This window comes from Peromyscus californicus, unplaced genomic scaffold (assembly GCF_007827085.1).
Source record: "Peromyscus californicus insignis strain IS unplaced genomic scaffold, ASM782708v3 Scaffold_6__1_contigs__length_162567912, whole genome shotgun sequence".
NCBI lineage: Eukaryota > Metazoa > Chordata > Mammalia > Rodentia > Cricetidae > Peromyscus > Peromyscus californicus.
This window is the reverse complement of record NW_026294584.1, coordinates 134,020,907-134,034,038: the sequence shown is the minus strand read 5'-3', so window position 1 is coordinate 134,034,038 and position 13,132 is coordinate 134,020,907. Positions and strand designations below refer to the sequence as shown.

The 13,132-nt window shown below is 43.1% G+C and overlaps 1 protein-coding gene across 7 annotated transcripts in view; it reads right to left on the bottom strand.

The window, feature by feature from the left end:
- Positions 1 to 8,599, bottom strand: part of Dcp1b (decapping mRNA 1B) — a 43,155-nt gene extending 34,556 nt beyond the window's left edge. For 2 of the 7 annotated variants that reach the window (XR_008214641.1, XM_052722000.1), the window contains exons 1-2: positions 8,431 to 8,599; positions 3,823 to 3,863 (exon numbers count right to left, since the gene is read on the bottom strand). Coding sequence is in view for 4 of the 7 variants with exons in the window: in XM_052722000.1 (XP_052577960.1) it covers positions 3,823 to 3,863; positions 8,431 to 8,580 (191 nt within the window). In the remaining 3 variants the exon portion in view is untranslated. Of the gene's footprint in view, positions 1 to 3,822; positions 3,864 to 5,904; positions 6,093 to 7,940; positions 8,259 to 8,430 lie in introns of those variants that run through there. The other 5 variants (XM_052722003.1, XM_052722001.1, XM_052722004.1 and 2 more) reach the window with 5 other exon arrangements.
- Between the last annotated feature and the right edge of the window lie 4,533 nt (positions 8,600 to 13,132).

The following is a 13,132-nucleotide window of genomic DNA, read 5'->3' as shown; positions in this document are numbered from 1 at the left end:
AGGGAAAGACATTGCTAAGCATAGCATACCTGCAGTATAGCCACATTCTGACGTGTCTGTTAACTTTGCTGTGTACATTGTTTCTCACAAGCAGTCTGCACACATAGGAAGCACCACTGCTTTACTCCTGGGATCTCATACCAACATCTATGCACCACAGACTGTCCTTAAGGTCATTGTTTTTAACTGTACGCGAGGCTGTGCATATTTCGTGTGTATATCTTATCTCCCTGCCTATACTGTACATTCCTTTAAGACAAAGACGGTAATTGCTTTTAAAAATCTCAGTGGCAGGGGCTGGAGGGTTGGCTCAGTGGTTAAGAGCACTTGACTGCTTTTTTAGAGTTTCTGAGCTCAATTCCCAGAAACCATGTGGTGGCTCACAACATCTGTAATGGGATCTGATTCTCTTTTCTGGTGTGCATGAAGACAGAGCACTCAAATACATAAAATACACAAATAAATCTTTACAAAACCTAGATACTTTCAAAGGGTTTCAGAATTAAAAGCATATACATCATTACAAAAAGATAATTTTCATTGAAAGTGTAAATGCTAGTTTGGAATTGAGAACTTCAGGAAAATGAGGCAACTCTGTCAACGAACCTGTGAGACGAGGTACAAACTAAGGTCATGTAACAGCCTGCAGGGCGGACGCTGCATTCTCTTCAATACAAAGCCAACCGCTTCCTGGACAAGCTACTATAAAACTTCTCTCAGTGAAAAAGTGACCTTTAGTGAGTTTCATTTTTCATTCATTCAATAAATCTTGAATGCCCCATCTGTCAGGCACAGGGACCCATGTTATACACAGTGTAAACTAACAATCATGTGTCCATTTGCCTGTGCTGAGGTGACAGCCACATCATAATTCAACCAAGAAACTTCTGGTGACACCTAAGTACAACATCCTCATTTAACAAAAGCAAGCAGCACTCATTCATTCAAGTTAAGCTAGGCTGCTGGGGTTAGCAGTAACAAACAGGAAGAAAATCAGTTTTATTTCTCTTTTAACTCCTTTATACTGATAAAGTACAACATTGCTACTTTACCACTTAAAGGATTTTATTTTTAAAGCCCCAACCTTTGAATTGATGGAAGGCAATCTTTGATGAGCTTATTCTACAAAGAGGTAAAGCACTGACAGGCATAGCCTCAATTCCCCAAACAGTCATTTCTATTTAAACTTAAGAGGAGAGGAAAATGCACTTGGAAGACTGACAGAGGGCCCTGGACATGAAATTCAGAAATTCTAGTGACTATGTCTCCACGAACTCTATCACAAAGAGGAAGACATGGGGAGGCAGGAGAAATACTTCTTGATGCGGGATGAAATATCTTCATGTATTTCAATAGCATAACATCTTATGGCATAAACGGTATGGGACTACAGCACAGTTTATTCAACAGGCCCAGAAACAAAGATGTCAGGTACACTAAACACTTCTGAAAGACAAGCACAGGTGTACCATAGACAGCTTTGTTAACTTAGCTCAAACTGCTGTCATTCCACACTGGGAAAAAGACCTCTCTAGACCAGGCACCCATGCCTGTGTGGAAGGGGAGGAAGCTGCAGAGGTTATCTCAATGAGACAGTTTGGGGAACCAGATAAAGAAACAGGGAAGGATTATTTTTCTCAGTTCAATGGTGTAACTTATCATTCTGTTAGCAATGTGGAGTACATTAAGAAGTACTTAAGTGCTGGGTTGTAGTTCAGTGGGTAGAGTAGTTGCCTAGCATGCTCAAAGCCCTGGGTTCCATTCCCAGCATTACATAAAACTGGCACATGGCTGTAATTCACAAGTTCAAAGCTATCTTTTGCTATATGGTTAGTTAGTTTGAGGCCAACCTGGTCTACATGAGACACCATCTCAAAAATAAAATACCCGAAAATACAAAGCTATATTTGGTTTGGGTACAAAAGAGAAAATAAATGTATAATTCAGCAGAAAAGTCTTTAAAACCATCACTAATATATATTAATCTATCTCTCTCCTCAAAATAATCCTTCTCAGAAATGAGAAAGAATACACATTGTGCTTTAGTTTTTCTTTCTGGAGTACTCATGCTGAACAAATCCACTGGGTGCTTCTGGAATGATCTGGAATATAACACGGACTAATATGCTAATACTCTTGGAGATTCAGAACCCCAAACATCTGACTTACTTGTTGCCTGTAGCCTGGCTAGCCATTCATCCTTTGCACGCCCTCCCCCTTGATGACAGGGCAGCTGACACCCTCCCTCCACTGTTCCTGTACTACGCCCCCACTGGCCTCTTAAGGCTATTCTAGTTCTGCTGTCTATGGCCCTATGGGCCTTAAATTCAACCATCAATTGCATATCTATTTCCCTTTGATACTCCTCTTAGACAATGCCAAACTCTCCAAAGATGACCAAGTGCCAAGATTCCTTAACCTGAACTCAACGAGACGATTGCAAAAGTGTTACTTCAAAACCCTGAAGAGCAAAGGCCTGGGTGTCGGGGGGTGAACTTCACGAAGAGATCAAGTTGAAGGCCCCAGATCCTTGACCACCCCCACCACCCGGGCTGCTTCGGTTCTACTAAAGATTTTGTCATTCAGATCAGTCACCGCCATGTACCTAGAGGCTTATGTGTCAATGTCACCGTGCTCTCTAGCCATGCACTTCCATTTCAGCTTCAGTTAATTTGGTCCCAACGCCAAGCTACTTCATTGCAGTCATCCTCCTAACATCCTGCCCAACTCCAGTTTCTTTTAGAACAAGTGCCTCCTCATGATGCTGACACACTGACTCTCCACACATTTTCTCACAGCTTATTAAGCATCCTCATGTTCACAAGCCTTCAGTTACTCCCTACTGCTGGAAAAATAAACTTCAGAATCCTTAGTCTGCCATTCTATGCTAATGGCATCACTTAGGCTAATATAAACCCTCTACACCAGAGCAAATCCCCACTGTCCCTTTAAACAGGAGGCTGTGTCTACTTTTGCCTTTCTTTCTGTTGGGACTTCCTGCCCTGAAGCCCAACCCAAGACCTGTCATTCTGCAATGCTCCCACAAGCACAGCAGCCCAGTGCAGCTTTTACAGCCACCAGTTCTTGGGGTGGTTTATCTTGCATTGTGTTTATCTTAAACTTGAATATGGGTAAATATGTTTGTATACTTTTTCCTCCAGTAAAATTGTTACCTCAATCAGGGTGTATACTAGTTTTGTATTTCATCTATGTACTCCCCCTAGGTAACAGAATTCAAGTAAGATACTTATGTGGAAATTTGCATGAATAAAATGTAGTCATTAAGACAATATATATACTGTGTGTCTGCGTGCATGTGTGATGCTAATGGTATTGATAAAAAAGAAATTATTAAAAGCATGAGCTTATTAATGAAATTAATTCTGAAACATTATTAACTAGACAATGGAAGACTGAGAGACAGATTCAACCCTGGGGCATGCTTTTTTAAGCAGTTAAGGGTGAGGGAAGGTGAGCCACACAGCCCTTTCCAACCACTGCCTAATTTAGCTAACAGTGGACCTCTAATCTCTTGGCAGCGCATAGTGTTCCCAAACTGTGTGCCATTCACTGGAATCAGACGATGGATATGTACCGCTAAACCAAATATTAAGATTTAAGTTGGAAATACATCCTGAAATTAGTACCATCAGAATGTACCAGGTCACATTATATGTTATTTTATTCCTCTTGCCAACTAGTAATTTCAGATAGATTTGGTTGTTGTACTTCTTTGAAATAAAACTGCCCTTTAATATATGACAAAACTAAGCTAAAACATTATTTCAAAAATGGTTTTTTTTAAAAATAAAATATTCTTACCTTGTATAAACAAATAAGGTTCCTTCCACATCAGTCTTCTCCTAAAAATAAAGCAAACACATACCATATGTATTCTCTCTTCATTCTCTGGCAGAAAGCATGAACTTCTTACAGAATACCAGGAAACCACATGCAATTTCAAGTAGGCGAAGTGCCGGGACACAACAGAGGGGCTACCAGGAAGGGGAGGCATGGGTTTGACATGACCAGGGCCTGCTGAGTGAGCAGCACTTGGTCACTCTTCTCTTTCCCAAACACACACGGAGTGGCCCGCCTGGCTGGAGTGGAGAAGTGTGTTCCAGACTTCATCAGAAGGAGATGGTAAGTGTGTAGCCTTCTCCTCCATCCACCTAACTGCATGCCCACAAGCTGTCAAATTAACTGTTACCTGTCCGTCATTACCCTTCACTTCATCTTGTGTTCATTGTCATATTGTGTCACTAGGAGACCAGGTGATCTGTCAAAACCTGTGCTCTGACTGCTAGACAGACAAGGATTATGCTAGAGTCTTCAAGTGAACAAATACCTTCTTGGCATGAAATGTGCAGAGTCACTTTGGCCAAAGACTTGAAATAACATTACACAGAAATATTACCAAGTTAGGACTCAAGAACTGCCAGAGAAAATCTGAGGTAGTCCAGTTATAGGGAGAGCTTGACTTCTTTGGCATCCCTTCCACATCTCCAAGACAGGAGGGATCCTGCTCACCCACACAATGCACACGCGGCTCTTCTGTTTAACTAGTAATCAGATTATTGTAACTCAGAATTTAATATGTGCTTTTGGTATTTACATCACTTAATTTTAGCATTCTAGTATCCTATTTAAGGCCCCAATATTTTAAAATATTTATTACTCAAATTATTTAAAACTAAGTACTGTATAATTTGGATGCAAGATATACACTTTAAGAAAAAGATGTAAAGTTAGAATGATGTTTTTTTAAAGGCACAGAATCGAAAGCATGATCTTTTCAAGTAATCTACCTGAGTACAGCTGTTTTCTCAGAGACTTAGTGCAGTGGGTTTTGGAGAGAAGTCTCCAGATGAGAAGCAGCATCGTCATGTGGGAGCCCTTAGAAATGCACATTCCTAGGCCTCGGCGCACACCCCTTCAGAGCTGAACTGGCATAGCTGGTAGTGCTTAGGTACTCGACAACACTTTAAAAGGAAGCTGTCCAGGTCAAGCATCTGGTACTCTGAGTCACACTGACGGGAACTGAAGCAGAGACGTGCAGGGACCTCTGCGCACACACGGCCAGGCTCCTTGTGCAGGGACCAAGACCAAACAGTTTCCGACTCTGCAGTATTTGACCTGGGCCTGTTCTCCTTGGAATGCAAATCAGATCATTCATATTATCAGCACATATATGCTAACTGCTTCCAACTGATTTTTTTGCCGCAACAAAAATTTTCTTTACTTCAAAACCAAAAAACTTTAATCCCTTATTTTAGTTTAGAATAATCCAAAATCAGAATTGTAACTATAACTCACAAAAACAATTCTCAAACTTGAGTTGTGTTTGGAGTTGCTCATGGGAAGGAACTATGGCTCAGTGATTACAATATGAGGCAGGAGTGAGGTTTCTGCCAGCTCACACTGAGATAATTCACTGACTTTCCTGTCTCACCCTCAACTCAAGTCTTTCAATTAAAACAAAACAAAACATTTTAAGAGCTCTCACTTGGCTAAAAGGAGCTCTGGAAAGGTATTTGCTGTTGGAGCTGTGCTGGCTCAAACTGGTTTTGTTTTTGTTTTGTTTTGTTTTGTTTTTTGTTGTTGTTGTTTTTTTTTACTTTCTGTACAAAGCAGTGAATTTAGGGTATGGCAAATAGTAAAACAGGAGCTCTCCTCAAATCCTTCAAGTAAAAATGTAAGTACACAGTTCTGGAGTATTTTAGCCTAAACTCTAAAAATAAAGGTGTCACACACACACACACACAGTTCAGTGTTTGAAATAATGAAGAGTATAAATAATGCTGTTTCATAAATTATTAGAAGTAAATACATTGCTACATCTGGAACAATTGAAAGCAATTTCTATTTTACGGAATATTCTAAGATAATAAAAAGTGGGTCTACTTTCTCTCTCCACTGCACACGTGACAGCAAAGCCACCTCGGCAGCTTGTCTCTTTCCCGCCGTCTAGGTCTTATCCAGGCAGCTTGTCTCTTTCCCGACGTCTAGGTCTTATCCAGAGCTCCAATCTGTGGCACCGTCCTCTCAATCGCCCCTCTCAACCGCTACTGTGCTGCACAGGGACCTCAGGGCTGTTAACCAGAAACAAGGGACACCTGTGGTTCTAAACCATGGCGCCAGCTTCACCTTGCTCATGTTCAGGACTCGCTATACAACGCCTGCTCACTGCAAGGCATTTGGCAATGCCCTCATCACCAACACCCTCATCCTCAAAGTTTCCTGATACTGTCAAATGTCACCAGGGTGTGTGTGTGTGTGTGCGGGGAGGGTGGTAATCAAATCCAGTTGAGAACACATGGTCTGACTGCAAAGTAAAAACAGTACCAGCAATAGTCTTTTGTCGACACATAGAGTATTTCAGGGAAGGAGTCTTTCCTGGCAAAAAGGAGTAAATATCATTCTAAAATTCCTATTCTAGTCATGGCAAAACTCTTAATCCTTTGTGTGAGTATGTGTGTGCCTTGGGGATAAAACCAGAGCTGTGCACATGCTAAGCACATGCTCTACCACTGTGCTCTATCTGCAGTACCTTGATCTTTTTTTTACAGGAACTCATCCTCTGCACCCGCCATTCCTCACCTGACGTTGATTTCTAATGTAAGGAGGACTCCTCTGCTCATACCCAACCTGCCTTCTTGCAATACTTTCTCTTTCATTCTTAAGAATATTCTTACACTTCTGATTAAGCTGACATTCGAAAGGCTCCCCTCCAGAGATCGGAGTGATAGCACAGGGGAACAGCAGGGACAATCTGATTGTCCCCACTGACTGCTCTGTTGTTGAACTAGGTCTTTCTCCTTTGCCAGGCAACCACACAGCCTAGAAGATTAGTACTTTGAAAGAATGACCTTTTACTGAATGAATTATGCCCCATCTGGAGAAAACAAATCCAGGAGGCAGGAAAACAAAACTCCTGTAAATAATGCATTGGGACACCTCTGATGCCGGACCTCGCTGAGTATCTGGTACGCTTAGGTAAGGTAAAAAGACCTTTTAAAGGTCTCTGTCATACAGAACTGTGAAGGGGCTTTAGGAAGCGGGCCACCCAAGGGGGCATGCTCCACTGTACATTTGAACAGCTTCTGATCTTCTGTACGGAGCCTCCCGCTGAGTCAACTTACACCATTAACTTTTATTGGGCCCTACTCTATACTACAGAATTACTTCCAAATAACATTATGCAGCTCTAGAGACGTGGTTGCGACCTGACACACATCTATCTCCAAAATTATTTTCATTACGGTCATAACCGTAGCAAAATTACAGTTATGAATTAGCAACGAAAATAATTTTATGGTTGGGGGTCACCACAGCATGAGGAACTGTATTAAAGGGGCGCAGCATTGGGAAAGTTGGAAACCACTGCTCTAGAGAGAAGTAAAGCACCTATTTAAAGACCCAAATGGTAATTTCCTCTGGTGACCGTGAAAAGCAGCCTTAGTTAATCGAGCCAGGAATACTCAGAACCCTGAACATTAGAACTCTGCACATTTCTCCTTCGGGTTTGGCTACTAGGAGAACAGACAAATATTCTTTGCAACTATCTTAATAATTCCTGGCCTTTTTCCAGGAGTGCTGGGTATGGAACCAGGTGCTGTCCCAAGCTCCATCTCCATTTCCGTCTTCATCCTTTTTGTTTCTGGTTTCCGGATCGTTCTTATAACAGCCTACCTAAAGCTGAATTTCCTCAATAATCAAAGTTTTCCTTGCATAAATTTTGATGTTTGTTTCGGACTTGGCGAACACAGAAAAAAAAATCATTTGAAATCCTTGTAAGCTGTTCTTCATACCCCACTGAACCGTATTAAGACCAATGGTTGTATACTGGTGAATAATATTTGGTACAAAAGTCACAAAAAAAGGGGGAAATGGCACCTTTATATGCAAAGGTATGGTTTATAAATTCTATGAATCAATACCTGGGCCGGAACTTATTTGTCTCCCGTTCCAATTCCATTCTAGATGTGAGGGAAACTAAACTTCATCCAGTTACTACTGTAGGCTGGGGTTCGGTCTTTTGAAATGCACTGAAATGGTTAGGCTACCAACCATGGACTCTGCATCAAAGTCCGGAGCGTCCCACGCATACCCATTTCCTCTTGATTCCCCCAAGCGTGCTCTTAGGGGGTTCCCTGCCCTACATTTCTGACTCTGGCATCTCCACCTCGGCGAGGCTGGACTTGGGGCTCCGCTCCGCCCTCAGCTGCCGGAGCGCTTCTGTTGTCGGCCTCGAGGCCTGGGGCCGGGCTCTTAGCGGTGCCGCCCACACCTTTATCCGTCTTCCCTACCTGGGCGGTGGGTCGCGCAGACCGCCCAGCACCGGGATCGGGCCCCGCCCGCCCTGCATCCATGCCCTGCAGCCCCCGCCCCGTCCCCGCCCCGCCCCGCCGTCCGCGCGCCCGCACGCACCCACTTGTTGGCCCGATGGAAGAAAGTGTACAGAGCCACCTGGCTGGCCACATCCACGATGCGACTAATGTAGGGGTCGTGGCGTCGCAGGGCCGCCAGGCTGATATCGTGTCCCTTCCCAGGCGGCCCGCCAGCAGCCGCGGCCGCCATCTTCCCACCCGCCCTCTTGCCGGGCCTCCAGGAAGCCCCCTCAATCGACCGCCGAGCGAGCGACCGCAGTTGGGCGATTTTCCGGCTCTTGGGGACCCAGGCTAGGCTTCGCCAATCGACGGCCGGGCCTTCTCCCAGAGGATCGTCGCCTTGGCAACGAGAAGCCCAGGCCTGCTTTCTGGAGCGGGTTTTTTTCCTGCTATTTCTTCCTACAGGAGCTTTTGAGTAGTGTACATTTCCTTCTTGGATGTGGTCCACGCCTTGGCATAGCTCTTCTTTGGCCCTTCGATACCAAACCCAATCAAACATAATAACTCCAAAAAAAAGAACTCTGGGGATCCTTAAAGGGTGCACCCCAAAATCCATGAGGGATTCCTTGAGGCTCTCAGAAGCCTGCAATATTAGGACTGTCCATGACAATGCTGAGACCTGTGTGATGTGTGCACACTGAAGACGGTGCACAGACACTGAACCAAGGCAGGCCCCAAAGTGTCCCACCAGTCAGTGTATTTTTGCTGCTGTGCATTCACTGGAAAACCTGACAAGCAGCTAAAGCCAGGTGCCACTTGATAAAATTACTAATTTTGTTAAAATTCATTCCCCGGGCATGCTTTTTAAAATAATGGGGGGGGGGGAGTAGAAAGTGTGGGTAAAACAGAGCCGTTGCAGGCCATATTTGCCTCTAGGAAAAATGTTCTGTGTTTGAGTTGGGCTGAATTTGTGGTTGCATTGTTGGTCTTTGTTGGCTTTGGGAGGAGGCTTGTTTCTTGAGACAGAGTCTAGCTATGTAGTGATGGCGGGTTTCAACCTACCCCTACTCCTGCCTTAGGGTCTCCAGTACTAGGATTACCGGGGTGTGCACCACCCAGCCCAAGGGGTTTATTTTTACTTCCACAGTACATTAGTTTAACACGAAAGTAAGATGGACGCACTGGTTATTCAGATAGATACTGGAAAGGCTTCTTTAAAAAAAAAGTGGTGGTGGCGCACGCCTTTAATCCCAGCACTCGGGAGGCAGAGCCAGGCGGATCTCTGTGAGTTCGAGGCCAGCCTGGTCTCCAAGCGAGTTCCAGGAAAGGCGCAAAGCTACACAGAGAAACCCTGTCTCGAAAAACCAAAAAAAAAAAAAAAAAGTATTTATATTATTTTTTCAAGACAGGGTTTCTCTGAGTAGCTCTGGCTGTCCTGGAACTTACTCTGTAGACTGGGCTGGCCTCAAATTCAGAGATCCGCCTGCTTCTGATTAAAGGTGTGTGCCACCACCACCTGGCTCTGGGCAGCCTTTTTCAAAAGTAAGATTTTCCTGTCACTTCCAAGAAAACAAGGGATACTTATTGTTGCCAATGATAATTTCTGAGATTAATTTTAAGAAACGGGCTAGGACCTTGACAGTGTCAATACTTAAATCTTTTCTGATGAGATCAATGGTGATACTAATGAGTGCACTTTAAAAAATTGCCATCTAATGGAAACTGTTGACATTTGAAAGATATCTCTCTCTTAGCTCAGTGACTCAATGTTTTTCAGATAATAAAATTGTGTCACAAAATCATGTATAGGGTAAGAGATCCATTCAAGGTCAAGGCAGACCAATAGATTTCAATATGCCACAAAATATGAAAAGTTGATAGATGGGATTCCAAATAACTAACCTTCAAGAAACTGCAATTTGTCAATTTTTGATAAATCATGGTGGTGATCTGAAAGAAAATGGCCCCCAAAGGGAGTGGCACTATTAGGAGGTATGTTTTGTTGGAATAGGTGTGGTCTTGTTGAAGGAAGTGTGTCACTGTGGAGGCCAGCTTTGAGGTCTCATGTATACTGAAGATACCACCCAGTGTCTCAGTTCACTTCCTGTTGTCTTTGGATCAAAATGTAAGTAAGGGCTCTCAGCTCCAGCACCATGGCTGCTTGCATTCTGCCTTGCTTCCTGCCGTGATGATAATGGACTAAACCTCTGAAAATGTAAGATAATCCAATTAAATGTTCTCCTTTATAAGAATTGTCGTGGTCACGGTGTCTCTTCACAGCAATAGAAACCCTATCTAAGACAGTCATCAAAGAATACTCATAGTTACCTGAAAATGGCATTAATGGTGTATCCCTTGTACAGTTACATTGCCTCGGAGGCCAGGGCTTGTTCATATATGTGAAAGAAGATATATATGGCCGCAGATTGTAGGTAGAAACGAATACAATTTCATTGTCTAGTAGGCCAGACATGAAAGATAATTTTAAAAAATGTCTCATTTTGTTATGAGAAGATAATTATTTTTTGTGACTCATATCTTATTTAATAGCTTTATGTTTGTTTTATTTTGTGTTTTTTAAAGATGGGCTTATGTAGCCAGCGCTAACCTAAGACTCACTCTATCGCCAAGGTTGACCTTGCACTCTTGATCCTCCTGTCTCCATCTCACAACCACCCCCAGCTTACTATTTTTCATGTACTTGTTTAAGTGTGATTATGTATTCACATGTGTGTGTGCAGGTACAAATGAATGTGTGGGGAAGGCAAAGGCTGACATTGGGTACCTTCCTTCACTGCTTGCTGCCTTGTCTTTTGAGATGGGGTCTCTCTCTGAGCTAGGGCCCTTGTTTTTATTTTTAAAAATTTATAGCAATGCCTTTAATACAAGCGCTTGGGATGCAGAGACAAATGAAGGCATGGGGCTGGCATGCAGTTGAGCTCACTTTTGCTTTTGCAGAGGACTTGTGTCTGATTTCAGGCATCTACATTTAGAGGCTCACAACAGTCTCTGTCTCCAATTGCAGGGGATCTCAAGCCTTTTTCTGGCCTCTAAGCACCAGGTGTGCAGTGAATGTACATACACAAATACCCACAAACTAAAAAGAACGCTTTAAATTAGTATGGTGTGTGTGTGTGTGTGTGTGTGTGTGTGTGTGTGTGTGTGTGTATGCTGTGTGTGTAGTGTGTATGTGTGCCTGTTCATGTGTGTAAGTGTGTGTGAGCACAGACATGGGATTGTGCATGGCCCGCATGTATAGATCAAAGGACAACCTCACTGTCAGCCCTTGCCTTCTACCTTGTTGTAGGCACGATTTCTGGTTCACCACTGTATACACCAGGATAGCTTGTCACCACTGCATACACCAGGCTAGCTTGTTCACCACTGCATACACCAGGCTAGCTTGTTCACCACTGCATACACCAGGCTAGCTTGTTCACCACTGCATACACCAGGCTAGCTTGTTCACCACTGCATACAACAGGCTAGCTTGTTCACCATTGTATACACCAGGCTAGTTTGTTCACAACTGTATACACTAGGCTAGCTTGTTCACCACTGTATACACCAGGCTAGCTTGTCACCACTGCATACACCAGGCTAGCTTGTTCACCACTGTATACACTAGGCTAGCTTGCCCACAAGTTACTAGGGATTTTTCTGCCTCTGCTTCCCATCTCACCATCAGAGTGCTGGGATTACAGAGAGGCATTTCCACATCCGACTGTGTGATTCTGGGGATCTGAACTCAGGTCCTCCAAGCTGTGTGGTTAACACTTTTTTTCCACTGAACCATCTCGCCAAACCATTCTACCTTTATTACAAATGAATGAATTCTTTGCAGTTAACAGCTTTAGTCACAGTACAATGGCATAACTTCTTGGAGAGAATTCTTAATTTATAAAGTATTAAGTCTTGAGACTAAAGGGTTGAGAACCACTGATATAAACCATTTGTTTTGCATTAAGAAACCCTAAACCCACATTTATGAATTCTGACCTAATTGGCAGAAATAGGAGCATAAGTGGCCTCTCAAGGTAATAATGACAATATAATCTTTATAGTTATAATTTTCTTTTTTTAAAAGATTTATTTATTTATTATGTATACAGTATTCTGCCTGCATGATCTCATCACAGATGGTTGTGAGCCACCATGTGGTTGCTGGGAATTGAACTCAGGACCTTTGGAAGAACAGCCAGTGCTCTTAACCACTGAGCCATCTCTCCAGCCCCACAATTTTCTTTTTATTGACATTCTTGGTTAAACTCTATTTTGAATTGTCAGCCCTATCAAATATAAGTTTAGCCTCCCAGTGCAGGAGAGTACAGCAGGACCTTCCAGACATTTTAAAACTGGGCCTGAGGCTCATTGGCAGTCTAACCCAGGATGTACATTCATATATTAGTGTAAAGGTTAGTGTTAATTGTCTACTTGACAGGTTTTAGAATCACCCAGGAGAGTCACTTCTGAGCACACCTGTGCACTGTTAGCTAGGTTAGTCAGCTGGGGAATTAGCTTGATGAGGTAAGTTGGGGTGAGAAGAGCCGTCAGGTGGTATTATTCCGTCAGGCTGAGATCCTGGACTACAGAAGATGGAGATGGTAAATCTTCATTTCTCTCTGCTCCCTGACTTTATGTGAGCTATAACGGACTACTCCAGCCTCCTGGTGCCTTGATTTATCTTTGAACTGTGAAGTGAACTAAACCCTCTTCCCCTTGAGTTTCTTTTGTCATAGTCACAGGAAAGGAAGTTGAGATAACTGGTATCTGATATGAGCTAAAAATTTCATGAAATAATA